At 43.3% G+C, this 19,000-nt stretch overlaps 1 protein-coding gene across 1 annotated transcript in view; it reads right to left on the bottom strand.

Annotated features, from left to right (window-relative positions):
- Positions 1–19,000, bottom strand: part of Rftn1 (raftlin, lipid raft linker 1) — a 199,665-nt gene that overhangs the window by 160,312 nt on the left and 20,353 nt on the right. The window contains exon 2 of the mRNA XM_046453000.2: positions 14,588–14,740. Coding sequence (XP_046308956.1) covers positions 14,588–14,732 — 145 coding nt within the window. The 5' untranslated portion in view covers positions 14,733–14,740. The remainder of the gene's footprint in view (positions 1–14,587; positions 14,741–19,000) is intronic.

The raw sequence follows: 19,000 nt of genomic DNA on the forward strand, positions 1-19,000 counted from the left end.
ACCTCTCAGAAGGCTGCCTCAGGTATCATCCAGGGCTGACATCACCTCTAGGCTCCCTTGGGGTAGATCACTTCCAAACTCATACACATGGTTGTTGGCAGGATTCAGTTTCCCTGGGGTCTGCTGGACTGAGGGCCCTATTTCCTCAGAGGCTGTTAGCAAGTCTCTCAGTTCCCTCCCAGATAAGCCTCTCCAGGGTACAATGAATGGTGGCTGGCATCCCTCAGAGGGAGTGAGAAAGAGTGCAAAAGTCCAAGACGCAAGCTGCAATCTTTTTGTAACCCAATCTCAGAAGTGACAACTCATCATTTTCCCTCTATCCTATTCACTAGGAGAACGTCTCTAGGTCTAGCCCACACTGGACCACACTGGACTGTGGAAGGGATTCTACAGGTCATGAATACCAGGAGGCTGGGATCATCTCCACGGACACCCACCAATATTACAATAAGCAGAGAAGTTGAATCTAAAGTTGGTTTCCCCCCCAGTTACCTTGGTTCCCAACTCCAAGTTCAGTACAGAACTCCAACATTCCTTGTGAGAAAAAAAATCCTTGATTGGCTCATCTCTCTTCGATGCCAATTTCGAACAACTGCTTTAAAGTTCTCTTTTTGATTTTAGTTTTTTCTGTCTAATCCATTTATATGAAGTTCACAGTAAGAAACTACTGAGTAGGGCTGGGGATGTGGCTCAAGCGGTAGCGCGCTCGCCTGGCATGCGTGCGGCCCGGGTTCGATCCTCAGCACCACATATAAACAAAGGTGTTGTGTCCGCCGAGAACTAAAAAATAAATATTAGAATTCTCTCTCTCTCTCTCTAAAAAAAAAAAAGAAAAAAGAAAGAAAGAAACTACTGAGTAGAAATGGAAGTTATTGCCCTTTTTTTTTTTTTTTTAACAGTTTACAGATTGGTAAGAAACGAGGCAAGAAGAGAAGCAGTTGGGCCACCAGTTTGGGGGATAAAGCAAGACAATGCAGAAAAATCTCAAATGACTTTCTCTCCATTCCTAGTGCATCTTTCCAGCATCATCTCAGCCTGTTAGGAGAAGATGCAGCAACTTTTAACAAGCTTCATCCCACTCTGACCCAGAAGACCATTTCTCACCCAGGAAGCTATCATGGACAGAAGATGCAGGGGTTCATCCCCAGGACACCTTTGAGGCACCTTTGAGACAGGCTCAGCCTGTCAACATCAGCAGCCAACCCAGGAAGCTGGTCTGAGACACTAACATAGGGGTTTTCTCAACTACAGCTGGTTGGACCCAAAGATGAGACCTGACTTAGGATTGTCATATACCAAACAGCAGACAAATCTCCAGGCATGAAGGGCCCACCAGGTCAAAGATAAGTGATGCAAGTCAAAACAAATGCTTCTCCAACAGAACAGAACCATCAAGGGCTGTGCCCAAACTAGGCTGGTTTCAAAACACAATCACTCTAGAATTTAGTGGAATGTTTTAGACTCCTTTTCCTACACTGGGAGACCTCATTGTCCTGTTCACCACTGTATGCACAACACAGCCTGAGAGGAGGTCATCAGTAAATAGTCAATTAATATTGGATGACCACATCAGACAAGACTGCTTCCTCCATTAAACCAAATCCACCCAAAAAGCTACCAGGAATACCTGACCCATCCTGTGTCAAAAGCCACACTGATTCCTCATGGCCCCATGTGGCATTCATGCCTACAAACCAAGTTTAAACCATGATGCCCAACTGAAATAATCCCCTTCCTTTTAACAAGACCCAAGGAGGCCTCCTGATAAAAATCATATACGCACCTGAAAAGCACACTCTTACAAGAATGGGGGTGGGGGGGGGAATCAGCTGCTAAATATAGAAAGTACTCCTTGCCTGCATAACCTTTATTTATCAGAAGATCTGAACTGTAAACAAAGAACAGCATGTCTGAAACACAGAACCCAGGAAATGACTTTCTAGACTTAATGACAGCGACATGCACCTTAAGGCCAGACTCGCCCACGTTTTCACACCAAAATTGTCCTCAAAAATAGTCCATAGATAAAATCCAACAGGTCTCCCTTCCTCTGAAATAGCAGAGAAATCTGCTCAAAGTCTAAAATGATTCTGGACCCCAGTGAAATGGGATAAAAACCTCTTGATACAAATTCTCTGAAGCAATATTGATAATAATCATTAGTAGGATGCATAGAACATTAACTCATTTTCTGTTCCACTTTAACCAAATTAGATTAAAAAATTATTACCACTTTCACAGGGCTGCTTTTATGAATCCCTGCAGAAAAATAATTTGGTTTTGCTTTGACAGATAACGGCCATCACTAGGGAATTTCATTTTACTGAAGACAGCCTTAAGTCACTGAAATTTACTACTTGGGTTACACACACACACACACCCTGATCCCATTTTCACACAAGACTGAATGTTGTTTCTTGGGTCTGGATTTCAAGTGGCTGGGAAAAGAGCATGAAGAGTTTTTACATTAAGAAAGGAATGTAAAGAATGCCAGACTTCCTTAAATCTAATCTTACTACCCCCATTAGTGTGTATATAACAATAACATTAGTGCTAACAGCAGACTCAGTTGCAACATCAAAAGCAAGCATAGAGAAGATGCATACAGCAGCTCTGCTCAGAAAGGTTTAAAGTCACGTCACTCATACTATCTCATTCATCTTACAAATCCCTGCAAACTGCACAAGCACACTTATCTGCTGTGAGACAAGTCTTATGGGAACCGATTTCCTTGCCACTCTTCGCATACTCTGTTTAAAAACAGGGCCTGTTTTTAGCACACCTCCCAACAGTGCCTCAACCCATAACTCATGCCACTGACTTCCTTGCACGAGTCTTAAAAACAAAAAAAAAAAAAAAAAAAACCCTTCGTAATTATAGAAGCCGGAAACAAAAAAATGAAACCCAGGTAGGAAACTGAGCAAGTTCATGGCACCCAACAATTGCTTTTGCCCAAACTGAAATTAAATAAATATACACATGCACACTCTCCATGAAAACACTGCTGCGCAGTTTATTAATGAACAGTGAAAGGAAACAGAAGCCGAAAGTGGGTCAGAAGAAACTGTTTAATCTAATAGTCTGGAAATTATACTGGAGGGAACAGATGGTTTCACAGAAGTCGATGCTACCTAAGGACCAAAGAGCAATTTTCTAGGAAAGAAAAATGCTTCCCTACCCTACTGCACATACTATTTTCCAGCAAAGGAGGAGTCTATATTCAACACAGGACAAACCCAGCTTGGCATGTTTACAAAACTAAGCGGCAGCCATCCACATGTCCAAGATCACAAGAGGCTTTCTCAATCTGATCTAGAGGTCAAACGTGGCCCTCTTGTGAAAACAGCAAAGGGAAACCAACACGATATTCCAGCAGGTTATTAACCAACATTCACAACCTTCGTAGTAAGAAAAAGTGACCTTCAATGTGGCTTGCAATTCCCACACACTCTGGACCACAGTGAGACATATAGGCCGCGTGGAGATAAAAGGCCTTAGTGTAAGATGTAGTTGCATAAGGCAGGACCACCCAGCCACTGCGCCTCCCTGTTCATCAAGCAGAGCTAAACACAGCAATCACCTCCAGAGCTGTAAGGACCAAGTAAAGTAGATAAAGCTGGGCTGCCAACCACACAGTCAGTGACGACATGCAGGTGATATTCATATTCATTACCTTGTTTTATTTTGTGGTGCTGGGCTCCAGCACCTTTGATTCACTAAAACATACAGGAAAGTTCTCACTAAAGGGGCACAATCCACAAGGAGATCTGTCACAGCTGGGAGGCTTCAAATGACAGATAAGAAGCACCCAAATCTCAAAGCCGTCATCTGTGAGACCTTTGATACTGTCCACATTGCTTAAGAGGAAAAGATTTAAAGGTGGCGAGTCTGACTCTAACCCACTGCATACTTGAGGTAGGACCATGGATATATGCTGGGTCACTACAATGACCCTAGTCTCCTCATTTGTAAAAATCAGGATCCTTATGGGTATTAATTTACACCAAGCATGGTGGGTGGAGCCTCTGCTCTCATAACTATTAACACCAACAACATCACTAAGCCTGTGGTCCCCTCACAGTGGGTCATCTGGAGGTGTCTCCTGCAAGGCCAGAGGCCACAGTGGCAGAACAGCCTTTGTACCATTAAGATTACAGGCTGAGACAGGAGGACCCTCCCTCCAGGATGAGCTTAAGAACTGGGGGCTAGCTGGGCGTGGTGGTGCACGCTTGTAATCCCAGAGGCTCGGGAGGCTGAGGCAAGAGAATCACAAGTTCAAATCCAGCCTCAATGAAATCAAGGCACTAAGCAACTCAGTGGGACCCTGTCTCTAAATACAAAATAGGGCTGGGAATGTGGCTCAGTGGTCGAGTGCTCCCGATTTCAATTCCCTGAAACCCTTCCCCCCAAAAAAATTTGGAGGATATAAAGAGTCAATGCCCCCAACTCAGATATGGGGCCTCCTACTTTCTGCCATAATGTCAAAGGAAGCTTTGGGCCTTCCTCCTATCCTTCCACCTTCCCTCCTCCCTGGCTTCTAATATCTTGCCATAAGGTTCGTGGTTGTTTTTACCTACGGGGGCGGAGGGCACAAAATGCTATCAATGTCAGGGATTTGCTCCATTCTGAGAAGCTGCAAATGTTATAGATGAATTTGTCATGTTCTGAAGTGGCAGATATCGTATTTAGAGAGAGATAATAAATACCTCATTAAGGGATGGCAAAACAAACACTTCAGGGTCCTTGAAGCTCTATCTAAAGGAACCCCATGGTGAAACCCACTTTAAACCAAGAATCCTCTTGTGATGCAAAGAGCTACCCAGCCCCCAGCCCCACCCCCACCCCATATTTTCCCCCTCCCTTTCCATGGTTTCCTAGGTGGGGCTTCCTTCCCAGTGAGGACTTCATGCATGCAAGGCAAGCACTCTATACCTGCAGCTAGATCTCAGTGCTAACGACTAAAAGTCCCATAGGAGCCCTTCCCTAAAAATCCCAGCCTTTGGGGCCACTCATCTGCATGAACAGCTCATTCTTAGACCACTTATGGTACCAGACCTCCCCAGTTTATGCCATATCACATACTCACACAATGCATCAGAAAAAGACCGGGCTTCTCAGGACCAGAGGTAAATCGCAGGAGGTTCAAGCGGACCTGAAGGGAAACAAAGTCTCTACCCACCACCACTCTCCCAAAGGTCATTTATTGGGATGCCCACGATCATATCAGCAAACCACGTGGGACTTAACACGTTCCTGCTCACTTGTTAGCCATCTTAGCTGCTCACTGGCATCACCTGTAGTTTCAAAAGTACTGACATCTGGGTCCATTCCTCAAGACTGACTTAATTGGCCTGGCAGGCAGCCTGGGCATAGGAATTTAAGTTGGAGAATCATTGTTCCAGCTCATGATTTTTTAGGACCATGGCCTGTCCTCCCAAATAGAGTACAAGTCACTTTAAGGAAATACTTATAAGTTGGTCATAATGTAAAAGTAGATGAGTATTTACTGAATTTATTTCATACTAAAAAAAGAATCATACCAGCATATTTATTTGTATCATCTCTACTCAAGTAAAAGATGTGGTAAAGGTTCCCAAAGTATGGTGCTCACAGAGCACCTGGGGATGTGTTACAAAGGCAGATTCTCAGGCCTTACCCAAGGTTACCAAGTCAGAGACTCTGAACAGGGGCCTGTTTTAACAGGCCCTCTGGGGGATTCTCCAGGTGATAAGGAGAACCACTACTTTAGGGTAATAATCAGTTCCAAAGGCTGCAGTCTTGTCTGGAGGTTAACATTATTTGAGGCAACTCTTTAAAACTTGCCTATCATCTCTGACTTCAAGAGCCCTGAAACCAGAAAGGCGAAGAGTGCCAGGATTTATAACAAACTAAAGTACTCAAGCTCTTGGCCAAAAAGAAAGAAAGAAAACCTTTAATTTCTTAATTTTCAGAACATGTGACCCATCTTTTCAGATTAGTGTTTTTCCCAGCTGTGAAATGAGCACACAAGGACAGCTACACAGACAACAACCAACAGCTGCTTCTGTAGTTGTTTAGGGCTAATGTTACCCAGACTGGAAATTAAATCTGGACGGACCCTTATGATTCATTGCACAATATACATGTTTTGAATAGTGACTATCACCCTGTGTTCTTATCATGACCACCCAAAATTTATATACAGTTTAAGGCTAACATGCTGGCAGCCAAAATCCAAGTATGAGCCTGGTCAGCAAAATGTGGAAGAAAACATCCCCAAGGTCAACTCTTAAAGACCCCTTAGACAGGAAAACCACAAAGATGGGAATTTGAAAAATGTGGCCAGGCAGCCCAATCCTCAAAATTGTAACATGTGTCGTGGGAATGTTTTATAAGCAAGAATTTGAGAGGGGGAAAAAGAAGACAAGCTTGAAAAGACAGGCAATGGAGCATACAGACAAAATTTGGAGCGTTTTCAGGTTGACGCCCTTTGATTTAAACTCACCAAGGTGCAGGAGTCTCAGGAACTAGGGAAGCCCAGAGAGAATGCTCCGCTGTCAGAGAGTCTAGAGGTTGTTCTACAAACGTCCAGTAGTGTACGGGCATACAGCAAGTTACTTTTTTTTTTTTTTTTTTTTGGTACTGAGGATTGAACCCAGAGGTGAGTGACATCTCCAGTCCTTTTAACTTTATTTTCAGACAGGGTCTCACTAAGTTGCTGAGGCTGGCCTTGAACTTGCAATCCTCCTGCCTCAGCCTCCCAAATTGCTGGGATTACAGAGTGTGCCATCACACCCAGCAGGAAGTCATTTTTATAACTTCTCCATACAGTTTTTTGGAGGTGTTGGGGATTAAACCTAGGGCCCCAAGCATGTTAGGCAAGCACTCTACCACTGAGCTACATCCCTTTAAAACCTCTCCAACCAAACTCTACTACTATATTTTGCTATACCATAGCGGTGACTCCACCCACCTCATATGACTGTTGTTAGCTTGTTTAAAAGAGATGAATACTAGTTGCTGAATAAACAGTAGTCTATTATTACATTTAAAAAAATTAAGCAACTTGCCAGTGCAGTGCCACATGCCTATAATCCCAGTAGCTCAGGAGGCTGAGGCAAGAGGATCAGGAGTTCAAAGCCAGCTCAGCAAAATCAAGGTGCTAAGCAACTCAGTGAGACTCTGTCTCTAAATAAAATACAAAATAGAGCTGGGGATATGGCTCAGTGGTCGAGTGCCCCTGAGTTCAATCCCCAGTACCTCCAATAATAATAATAATAATAATAATAATAATAATAATAATAATAAAGTTACTAACCCACATACATTGTTGTTAGACTCATAAAACTGTACAACTCCTCTGGAAAACAGACTGTGTCTTAAAAAGGTAAATATACATTTGCCAAACAACCCAAAAATTCTACTTCTGACATATTTATTCAATAAAAATGAACATATGTCCACACAAGCCTTGTTCACAAATGTTCATGGCAACTTTTTTCATAATAGCCCCAAACTGGAAATAACCCAACTGTTCAATGGGAGGGGGATTAAACAAATTGTAGTACATCCAAACAATGGAATATTACTCAAAAACAAAAGGCAATAGGCTCTGGATTCATACAACAGCATGGATGCATCACCAAAACATTATGCTGAGTTAAAGAAGCCAGACACAAAGGAGCACATTCAGTATGATTCCATTTTATTCAAAAAGAGGCAAAATGAATCTGCAGTGGTGGGAAGAAGATCCGTTGTCTGATCTGGAGGCACCTGAGGGAGCTCTCCTGGGTGATGGGAAAGTTCTGCATCTTGAATGTGGTGGTAATTCTCCAGAGGTTCATAATATCGAAGCTCACCAAACTATACACTTAATATGGGTATATGTCTTTGAATATAAGTTATACCCCAATATATCTGTTCACACAAGCAGCACTGAGAGAGCATGCAGCCGCATGCATTCACAGGTTGCCCCTGAACTCTCTTTCATGGGCATCAAAGCCTGGGAAAAGAAACATTGGTTTCTGGTCCATGACTTACTATCTGTGAAAGCAACTTCCCCATCTGAAAATAAATAAGAGAAATAATGCCTTCCCTCCAGCTCTCGGGGCTCCTTGAATGATTGAGCAAGTGCATTACTGGAAAATGCTTCAAACAGAATCAGAACACTTGATGTGTGACCTCATGCCATCCACCCGGGTACCCTACAAACCCACTTCTAAACTCAGCTCTCCCTCAGCCTCCAGGCAGGTCCGGGGACCACCTCCTGATCTCTCTTGACCCACCGACTTCTCTTGTCCCCATTGCCACTATCTTGGCTGAGGCCACCTGAGCCTTGCTGATGACAGTAATGACTTCCAAATGGTTTTCCCTCCCCCACTCTTGCCCCTTCCATCCTCCTTCATTCTAAACTCAAAGAGATCTTTCTAGAGTTTGAAGCTGATCATGACTCACTCTCTTCTGACCTTAAAAACCTTGAGTGTTCCTGAAAAAGCCAGGTCTCTTTAACCCAGCACTTAAGACCTTTTGTCATCTGTACCCCACCTTACTTCTCCCAACCAAACAGAACTGCCTGTGTCTTCCCATATATGAAATACTGCCTCTGAATTTTGGTATTTCCCACACTTTATCCCCTCTGCCTGGAAAGCTTATCTCCTTCCCTTTTTCTTCCACACATTTTTTGCCTGGCTAATGCTAAATACGCCTGTACATCGCAAGCCTTTCACCCTCCATCAATAATGGGGGTTACCACCCTCCCCTCTTATCTCCATCACTTTCGTTCTTCCTTTGAAAGAGATTTTGAACCAATCCAGAGTAGTGGATAAGACTGGTGCTATAAACTGAATCATATCCCCCCAAATCTTATTTCCATATGACTATATCTGGGGTAAAGAATTAAAGTCAAAGGAGGTCATAAAGGTGGGGTCCTAACCCAGCAGGACTATAAATCAAGCACACACATGCTCTCTTTTTTTCTCCTTCCCTCCCTCCATCTCCTCTCAAACTCCCTCTCTGCTATGAGAGAACACAGTGAGGATGCAGTCAATTCTCACAGGCAACTATCTGCAAGAAGGGAGTCTTCACCAGGACCCCAATATGAAGCATCCTCTCCAGTACAGAGACTTCCAGTTCCCAAAACTGGAGAAAATAAATTTCTATTGTTTAAGCCATCCGTGTGTGCTATTTTGTTATAGCAGCCCAAGCAGACTAAGGCCATTGGGAACATCTCCTGTCTGGTTCACCCATTAATCCCCAGAACACAACATCTGGCCCAGTGCCAATGTTCAGTCAGTATGTGTGGAATCAATGAAATGTCACCCTGTGGTCATTATGAACCCAAGAACAAATGTACATGATAAAATTGTACATTATTCTGAATTAGAAACGCAGATTCTGATCTAGAACCAAGTCTTTCTCCCTCGAAAACAGACCAGCGCTGTCTCATATAACTTTCTGAGATGCTGGAAATATTATTTATCTGCACCATCCAATATGGCAGCCACCAGGCATGCATGGCTACTGAGCACTTGAAATGCAGCTAGTGTGAAGGAGGAAATGAATTTTTAATCTTATTTAATTTTAATGATTACATTTAAAAAGCCATGTGCCTGAGTGATCCTGTTCTGAACAGCACAGGACTGGAGAGTTCAAGCAAAGCCCTAAGCCCTGGGCACTGGCCTCGTTATATTGATCACACTTGGTGCCAACTGTCGCTAGAACCAAATGTATAAAACACAGTTGATTCTCACAGAGCCAACACAGGTAGCTTTCAAGGGGTATTAGAGTGGCCTGGCACAGAGAAGCTGGCAAAACACACACATAAAAGGGATAATGAGGCACCGTTTTGCAGAGATTGTGATGCTTTAGGGGCCTCCGTCTGCGAAGAAACCCAGCAAAGGGCAGGTTCATCCCTCGGTGACCAGACTTAATTGAAAATTTAAGACCCAATCAAATCACCCAGAATTGAGATTTTTGGCAGCTTATGTGCGTCGCTGTGAGGTTCCCGCTGCTTTTCGCCTCTGCCAGCCCTACAAGTGAGGCTGCAGGTTCCAATATCATCCACAACGGCACCAAGCTTTAAGCAAGAGACAAAGCCACGTTAAATCTAATCCTGATTTCTTAAAAAATGCACACAGTCCCTGTCCTTCCTAAGCCATGAGGTGAACACTGGCCAATACTCTACCTCCGATTTGCATTTGCTTAAGAGTCAGAGGAGCATTTTCTCTGTGAAAGATAAGCGTATTAAGTGCACTTAAAAAAATCTCCCATGGAAGATTATGTCAAAACCTATGGAAGGGCTGGGGTTGTAGCTCAGTGGTGGAGTACTTGCCTAGCATGTGCAAGGCACTGGGTTTGATCCTCAGCACCACATAAAAATAAATAAATAAAATAAAGGTACTGTGTCCATCTACAGCTAAAAATATTTTTAAAAAACCTGATGGAAGAGGAATATATCATATGCCCTTCTACATAACACAAGTCTCTCGCAAGAATGTTCTAACTGGTGTTAATGCCTTATTTGCCGAGCATCTTGTAATTTACATGTGCTCTGATGCCCAAGAGATCTATGTCACTTCCTAGATCTAGGTCACTTCCTCTGTCACTTCCCAATACCGCATCTTTGGGCAGGTTACTTAACCTCTCTCTGAGCATCTGTCTCTCCATCTGAAAAAAGGGGTGAGCTGTACCCATATAATTCACTAGGTTATTGCAAAGATAAAATGACAGAAGCCACACAAGATGAATATTCATAGAAACTTAATTTAGAATGGCCCCAAACTGGAAACAACACAAATGACCATCAACAGGTGAATGGAAAAACAAACTAGCCCATCCATACCATGGAATACTACTTAGTAACACAGCAGGGGATGAACACATGTGACGTGGATGCTCCAAATGAGCAAGCTGAGGGAGTGACAGAGGTTACATACTACATGACCAAAAAGAATATATACTACATGACTCCATTTATAAAAAAAATTCTAGAAAATAAAATCGGTGACAGAAGAAGTAAAAGAAAGCAAATCAGTTGGAAAAGGAATAGAATGGTATATAGTAGGCACTTAACAAATGCTACTCCGTTTTGGACAAGGGTGAATGAGCGCATCAGAAAAGCTGGGGACACTGCCAGGGAAATGGATTGATACACAGAAACACACCTCTGAGCATGGTTCTGGGTTTACCAGGACCCAACCATTTAGCATGGGCTCTTCTCAGCTAGAAAGTGTGAACAAGGAAGACGAACAGAAAGATGAACAGGGTTTAGTCTTTGCCCTGAAGGAAATACAAGTAGGTTTAATGCATGATGTAATAAAAGTGTCATAAGGATGGTGCTGACAAACTGCAGGTGGGCAGAGAGTAAGGCTGATGGGTTTGATGTCAAGAAGGAGGATTCCAGTGGGTGGATTCCAGTGGCAAGGAATAAGAGGCAGGGCCTTGCCAAAGCAGGGAAGCTGGGAAAGGGGGATCCTGGGGGAGCAGGCGGTCCTACAGCCACAGCACACACTGTCCTCTGGGGATGCATGGGAGACAGTCCCACGACCAAGCTACAGAAAGCCCCCAGCGCCAACCTGAGCCTCAACTTTATCTGCCCAGGGGAACCTGCCAAAGAGTTGAGCATGATCAGATGTGTGTTTTACACAAACAGGTCCTATCTAGAGGGCAATTTGGCAATTTATCAAAAGTCCTGACATTCGCATCCTTCAACTTGGCAATTCCTAAGGAAATAATCAGAAATGTACACAAAGATTTATGTACAACATTGCTTATCACAACATTATTTATAATAGCCCGAAGCCCAAAGTAACTTAAATGTCCAATAAAAGGGGACTGCTAAATAAATTATAGCACACTGAGTGATTAAATCATATAGTCATTTAAATCATACTTTGAGAGCACATGGATGACAGAGTGCATACCTCACCATACCATGTGAAATTGCAAAAATGCAAGATGCATACAGAGATGATGAGCATCTGTTTGACAAATATTCATTGATTAGGCACCATCCTAAGCACCCAAGGTGCAGTAGATAATAAAACAGACACCATCCCCACACTCCAGGAAAGAGATTCTACTTTTCCGTAAAGGAAGGCAGACAGAAAACAAGGAAACAGCAATAAGCAAAATCCTTTGACGACATGGAGGAAATCAAGAGGGAAAGAGATGGGAAGTTGCAGGGGAGGTAGACATTTCAAACGGATGTCAGGAAAATCTTCAGAGAGGAGGTGCTTAAGAAGATGAGGCAAGGGGATCTCTGGGGAAAACTTGCAGACAAAGATCAGGCAGCCCCAAAGCCCCGGGGAAGCCTGGAGGATACAGCAAAAAGCAAGGCGAAGCAGCAGAACACGAAAGACAAGCTGCAGGAGAATGAGCTCCCAGGGAAGCGGTGAGACCAGTGGAGGAGGTGGGAGCCACAGGAGGGCTCTGAGCAGAGGAGCTAAGTGATCTGTAGGACAGAGGCAAAAGCAGGGAGGACAGGCAGAACTTTTCCCAGTGTGGTTTTAGCTCTTTATAATGAGCTTGCATTCATTTTATAATTAGAAAACAAAAGATAATGCAATTAAAAAAAACAGAGAAGCAATGCAGATGCAGCAGCCACGGGAACACAGGGAAACTATCAAGGAGGTCAGGGAAATTGGCAAGAGATGATGGTGGGAGCAGCCGGAGACCAAGAATGGCTCATAGCATATGTTCCTGGAACAACAATTATTTTGTGTGTGTGTGTGTGTGTGTGTGTGAGCCCGTGAAATTTTATTTATGGACACTGATCAAAATTATTTTAAAATTAATTCTTTCTTGTCTTTCTTTCTTCCCTTTATTTTTCCCCCATATCAGGCACTAAACCCAGGGGTGCTTAACCACTGAGCTACATCCCCAGCCAGAAGGACACAATATGAGGAGGAAGAGGCTGAGTTTGGTTTTGGTGACTTGGAGGGATATGAAGATGTCACCTGTGCCCAGCTGCCCATCCCTCTTGGGGCTCAAGAAGCCTTCACAGAGGGACAATGACACCCCAAAAGAGAAGGAGGGATCCTCGAAGCACCTACTGTGTGCCAGGCTTTGAGGGAAGGGCTTTGCACACATTTCTTCTTCCAAACTTCATAGCCTCCCTGTGACGTGCATGTTTCTTTTTAAATTAAAACAGGGACCCTGCAGGCCTGAGAGGCTTAGTGACTTACCCATGATGCCAAAGCACAGCCAGGACCAAAACCATGAATATGAGGGCTTTTCCCACTTATTCTCCTATATATTTCACAGAAGCCCAGGGAGAAAGTGTCTTAAGTGACATAGTGCCCAGTTTTGCTCCTAACTTCCTGGGACCCAAAGAAAGAGTGTTCTCTTCATTTTCCAAATCCAGTGTCCAATGGACACTCAAAGTATAACACAAGACCAGAAGTGGAAGCCTGGAGAGGGAACTTCAGACACGCTTCACTGCTTAGATTTGGAATAGGACTATGTAGAGATGGAGCAAGAGCCCAGCAATGGTTTAGGTGCCCTAGTGATACAGTGCCCAGTTTTTGTTCCTAACTTCCTGGGACCCAAAAAAAGAGTGTTCTTGTCGTTTTCCAAATCCACATAATTTTTTAAATTTGTTCTACTTAGTTGTACATGACAGCTGAATGCATTTCAATTCATCATACACAAATAGAGCGTAACATTTCAATTCTCGGGTTGTACACAGTGTAGAGATGCACCACTCATGCAATCATACATGTACCCAGGGTAATGATGTCCATCTCATTCCACTATCTTTCCTACCCTCATAACCCTTCCCCACCCTTCCCTTTGCCCAATCCAAAGTTCCTCTATTCTTCCAATGCTCCCCCAATCATAGATCAGCACCCATTAATCAGAGAAAACATTCAGGCTTTAGTTTTTGGGGGTTTGGCTTACTTTGCTTAGCACAATATTCTCCAACTCCATTCATCACATAATTTTAAATAGTTGAGGTTTTCTTTTTCTTTTTTTTTTTCTCTCATATATTTGAGTCTCCTCTACCCCAACCAGGTAAGTAGCTCCAGAACCAGTACCTGCCTCCAGACTCCCCCACCACCATCAAGCAATAGCCTAACTACACACAGAGGTGCCCTGACCACAAATTGCCAGTCACTCCAGGGCCATTCCCTACACCCTCAGACCCTGGACACTGGTCACGGTAAGTGACCCTGACTCCTCTAGCTCAGGTGAGGCATAGGCAAGCCCAGATGGACAAGAGGGTAACAACGGGCAGGTGAACTTGGGTTGATGGGTAGATTCATTCAAGAAGATAAGGAAATCTTTCTGTTTTGTGGGGCCTGCCACAAGAGTTTGCAAACTGGTTGGTCCATGGGCCAAATGCAGCCTATCCTCATGTATCACTTAGCTCACACACAACCTTCATTTGTTATAATTTCAACTTAAAAAGAGAGAGATTTCATATAAACATCTGGATTCTGTAAGCTGTCCCCTTCAGACAGGCCTGCCCTGGTTCCTCAAGCCCCTCTCCTGCCCACCCTTCCTCTTAGGCTCTAGCCAGAGACCCTGCCAGGGACACAGCCACATGGCCAGGCAGGCTCAAGGCCTCAGGTGGGTCCCCTGAAAGCTAGGCTTGGGGTGTACTCACCAGCACTCAGAGTCGTGAATTCTAGGAAGCGGTACTCATAGGCCACATCCACCTTGGTTTCCACCTGAGGCCTCTTCAAAGTTGAATAAATATTCCCAGGCCGCTTCTCATCACGCTTCTCGAACTTGTTCAATCCGCAACCCATTTCAGCAGCTGCCAGGGGAAGGAAAACAAAGAGGGGGACAGGAGTGATAATTTTTCCAGAGATTTTGTTTATAAACACCACAATATTTTTTAAAAAACTAATTTTCCTGAAGAATGTGTCAAGGAACTCGGCCTGTAAGAAATCATGGGTATAATTTAATATGGGTGCTAAAGAGACGACTCTGCTCTATGTCCAGGTGCTGTGTCCTTCTGGAGAATTCCATTACCAGCCATCCTGTGATTTTAAAATGACACCAAAAGTATACCCGCTTATATCCTTTTCTTTCCCCATCTGAGGAAAATAATACCTCAGAGTGCTTCGCTTCCACGGCAATCTGTATACATGATTAAAAAATGGGATCTCAAAAGCAATACAGTGCATTATGGTGTCATCTCGTCTGTAGAAAAACAAGAGATGTGTCACCTTCCCTGTGGTTGCTAAGAGAGAATAATAAGTTGTTGTTACAGTTTCTAAACTCTGGAGTCCTCTCTACTCTCAACAGTAATTATTTAGACAGGAATGGATATTCATAAAACATCTCTCAAAGTAGAGGGCCATATTTTTATGGGCTTGTCTAAAAGTCCCCCTTTTCTTTTTTTCTTTTTTTTTTTTAGCCCAAACCACAGGAAATAATAGCAGACGTCCACACTCTGAGAGTCATTTCAGACCGAAATGAAAACTGACTGAACACTGATAGCAGGGCCAGAGAGATTGGAAGCAGAAATCCGTGCTTACTAGAGTGAAGATCTATAGCTTCTGTTTGAAAAGAAAATGGAGAAATGTTACAATAATGTGTACCCTAGGGTGGGCTAAGCTTCCATCCTTTCTAGGGATTAAAAACAGTGAACCTGCTCTGTTTATTTAGGCAGAATGACACTCACAAAATGACTCCATCCCCTCCCCAGACTTCAGGGGAAGATATTTCCTTTTGTGGCCTAAGCATGAGCCATATACTTCCCTCCCGTCTGGGATATGGGGGCTGCCACCAAAACACACTTCACAAAAATATTAACTGGCCAAGAATATCACCCACAGAAACATGGTGACTGTTTCCTCTTGTAGATAAGAATTTCCTTTCGCTCAATCCATTCACAAGGCACCCAGCTTCCTAAGGCAATTTAGCAAGTTCCAGAAAAACAAATGGAACCTCAAAAAAAGGAAGGAGGGTAGGGAGAATAGAAGGAGGTGGGTGGTGTAACCACCACTAGCCTATACTTTTCAGTAATTAAAAAAAATGTCTGAAAGAATGGATGAGAACAGGAAGCCTTACTTATGCCTTAATAAGGGAACATTAGTGTCCAAAGGGCCAGAGCAGACATGATTTATGTGCAGTCTGCATGAACTGATTACTTGTAAAATACTCTGTAGTTCTGCAGATATAATAGCTGATGTGTACAGAGGCCACATATTTAACTGCCAAAAAGCAGGCAGATCGGCATCCGCTGTAGCAAAGCATAGAGGAAATGGATGGAGAGGTTCCTAAGTGCCGGGGACAGGCAACACTGGTGAGATGGGCAAGAAGGGCACCATCACCACTGGAACAGGATTGCAAATAGCACAAAGGATTACCAAGTTGGTCACTGGGGTACATTTCCTGCATGCCTGCAATGAGCAAAAACACCATCCAGATGGTATGATCTTTGCCCTCAGTCGGTTAGCCTGGTAAAGGACAAGGGACACTCAAAGTATAACACAAGACCAGAAGTAGAAGCTTGGAGAGGGTACTTCAGAGAGGCTTCACTGAATAAATTTGGAATAGGACTATGTAGAGATGGAGCAAGAGCCTAGCAATGGTTTAGGCATGGAATCAGGAAGCCCTGAGATGTGGAGGGGAAGAGAGAGGGTCAGAGAGCCAGGGCCACCTGCTCACTCATTTGATCATTTTTTTTTTAGTTGTACATTGATCTTTTACTTTTTTTTTTTTTTTTAATTTATATGTGGTGCTGAGGATTGAACCCAGGGCCTCACACATGCCAGGCAAGTGCTCTACCACTGAGCCACATCTCCAGCCCCCAGTTGGTGTCTTTTGTGAAAAATCAGAAAAGGGTTCCCCTTCTCTGAGGAATGCAGTCCTGCCCCAGCTGTGGCTTAATGAGTGGATCAAGAGCTGCATTTAAAATAAGCTCCTACTTATCCCCTTTATGACCACACAGGGTAGGGCTGCTTCTGTTGGGGAAAAGTTAAGTAGATTATTTCAAAATTGATAGGTGATAGGGTTGTGGCTCAGTGGTAGGGAGCTTGCCTGGCACATGTAAGGAACTGGGTTCAATCCTCAACACCACATATAAATAAATAAATAAAGGTATCTTGTCCATCTACAACTAAAATATTTTAAAAAAGGAATATTTCAAACTTGAGCATGACAAGCTAGTCATATGCAAAAAGCATGGAGGTAGAGGCCAAGAGTTCTTAAATAGGACACAAAAGTTTTCTAACTACAAACAGTAAATCTTTATAGAATGGCATAGATGAAGACAAAATTTTTCTGTTCCTCAAAACACAACTTTTATTTTTAATATACATAATTTTTAGTTGTAGGGGGACACAATACCTTTATTTTATTTTTATGTGCTGCTGAGGCATTGAACCCAATGCCTCACGCATGCTAGGCAAGAGCACTCTACCACTGAGCCACAACCCCAGTCCCTCAAAACCACATTTTGAAGACAGAAAAGGCAATCCAGATCCTAGAAGATGCTGCAGCACCTTTATGAAATGATCTTCCAGTCAGCCAGCTCTCCAAGAAGGGGGAGAAACCCTGATTTGCAGAGTTTGCCCATTTCTGCAGTGTAAACACTCCCACTGTGCAGATTCCAAGTGACTGAGGTGACAACACTGAAGCTCTCATGAGCCAGTGTGCACTGGCTCCGCACACACTGCATTCACTCAACAGAGTAACTATATCCACAATCAATCATAGGACTCCTACAAAGCAGTAAGAAACAGACTATCCCACAGCAAATTGGTAAGATGCCTGAAGGAACTTGTCACAGCGAGGATGTATAGTGCACACCACCAAGGGCAGAGGAAAAGTAGCTCAGCCTCACTGCTCATCAGGGAAATCAAAGGAGCAACCAAAACACACTCCCTATCAGAATAGCTAAAAATTTTGAAAGCTGCTAATACAAGTTGAGCATCCTTCATCCCAAAGTCCAAAATCTGAAATGCTCCAAAATTCAAAACTTTTTGAGAGATGATGTTCAAAAAGTTTGGATTTCAGAACATTTCGGAAATCAGATTTGAAGAAGAGGCAGAGGTGAGGTGCTCCACTGCCAAAGTCTAAGCAAATATTCCAAAATCTGAAACACTCTGAAATCTGAAACTTTTCTGGTCCAGACCATTTTGAATAAATAAACCTGTAACAAGTGTTGGCAAGGATTCGAAGCAAACAGAATTCCCCTACACTGATAGCAGGAGTGTAGGTTTGTACAACCACTTTGGAAATACAGTGATATGTAGGGAAACTGAATATAAGCATATCTTGTGACCCAGAAGTTCCTTTCCTAGGTATATACCAATGACCATGTGTATATGAGGGCATCAAAGGACACATACAATGCTCACAGTCTCTCCCCTCCTAATGGCCCTTCCCAGGGAATCGCCCAGATGCCTTTCAGGAGAAAAGATGAACAAATCGTGGCATATTCATATAGCAAAATATTATAAAGCAAGGAAACAGAAATTAAGAATACCCATGACAACATGGACAAACATAAAAATAGTAAAAGGAGAGGTGGGAAGCCAGTCACAGAAGAGTGCAGACTTCCTCTTTTCTGTACCCAGAGCTCCAAAGCAAGCAAAATGACATACAGGGTTAAGATCTGGAATACTGGACTATCCTGGGAACAGTGACTACCTGAGAGCACCAGGGCACTTCTGGGGAACTGGTCATGCTCTTTTCTTGATTTGGGTGCAGGATACTCAGGGGTTCAGTCTGTGACAACTCACTGATCCTCTCAGATCTTATGTACTTTCCCACACTCAAATTTCACCAAGCCGCACTAGGATTGGGGCTCAGCGGGAGAGTGCTCGCCTAGCATGTGTGAGGCCCTGGGTTCAATCTTCAACACCACATAAAAATAAATAAATAAAACAAAGATATTGTGTCCAACTACAACTAAAAAAAATAAATATATTTTTTTAAATTTCACCAAGCTAGCTGGGGAACGTAGCTCCGCAGTAGAGAGCTTGCCTAGCACGTGTGAGGTTCTAGGTTCAATTCTTAGCACTGCAAAAAAATAATAATCATTTTTCCCTGGGTTCAATCC

Source organism: Marmota monax, unplaced genomic scaffold, assembly GCF_021218885.2.
Source record: "Marmota monax isolate L192 unplaced genomic scaffold, Marmota_monax_Labrador192_F-V1.1 WCK01_AAM20220418_F8-fsc00042, whole genome shotgun sequence".
Classification (NCBI taxonomy): Eukaryota; Metazoa; Chordata; class Mammalia; order Rodentia; family Sciuridae; genus Marmota; species Marmota monax.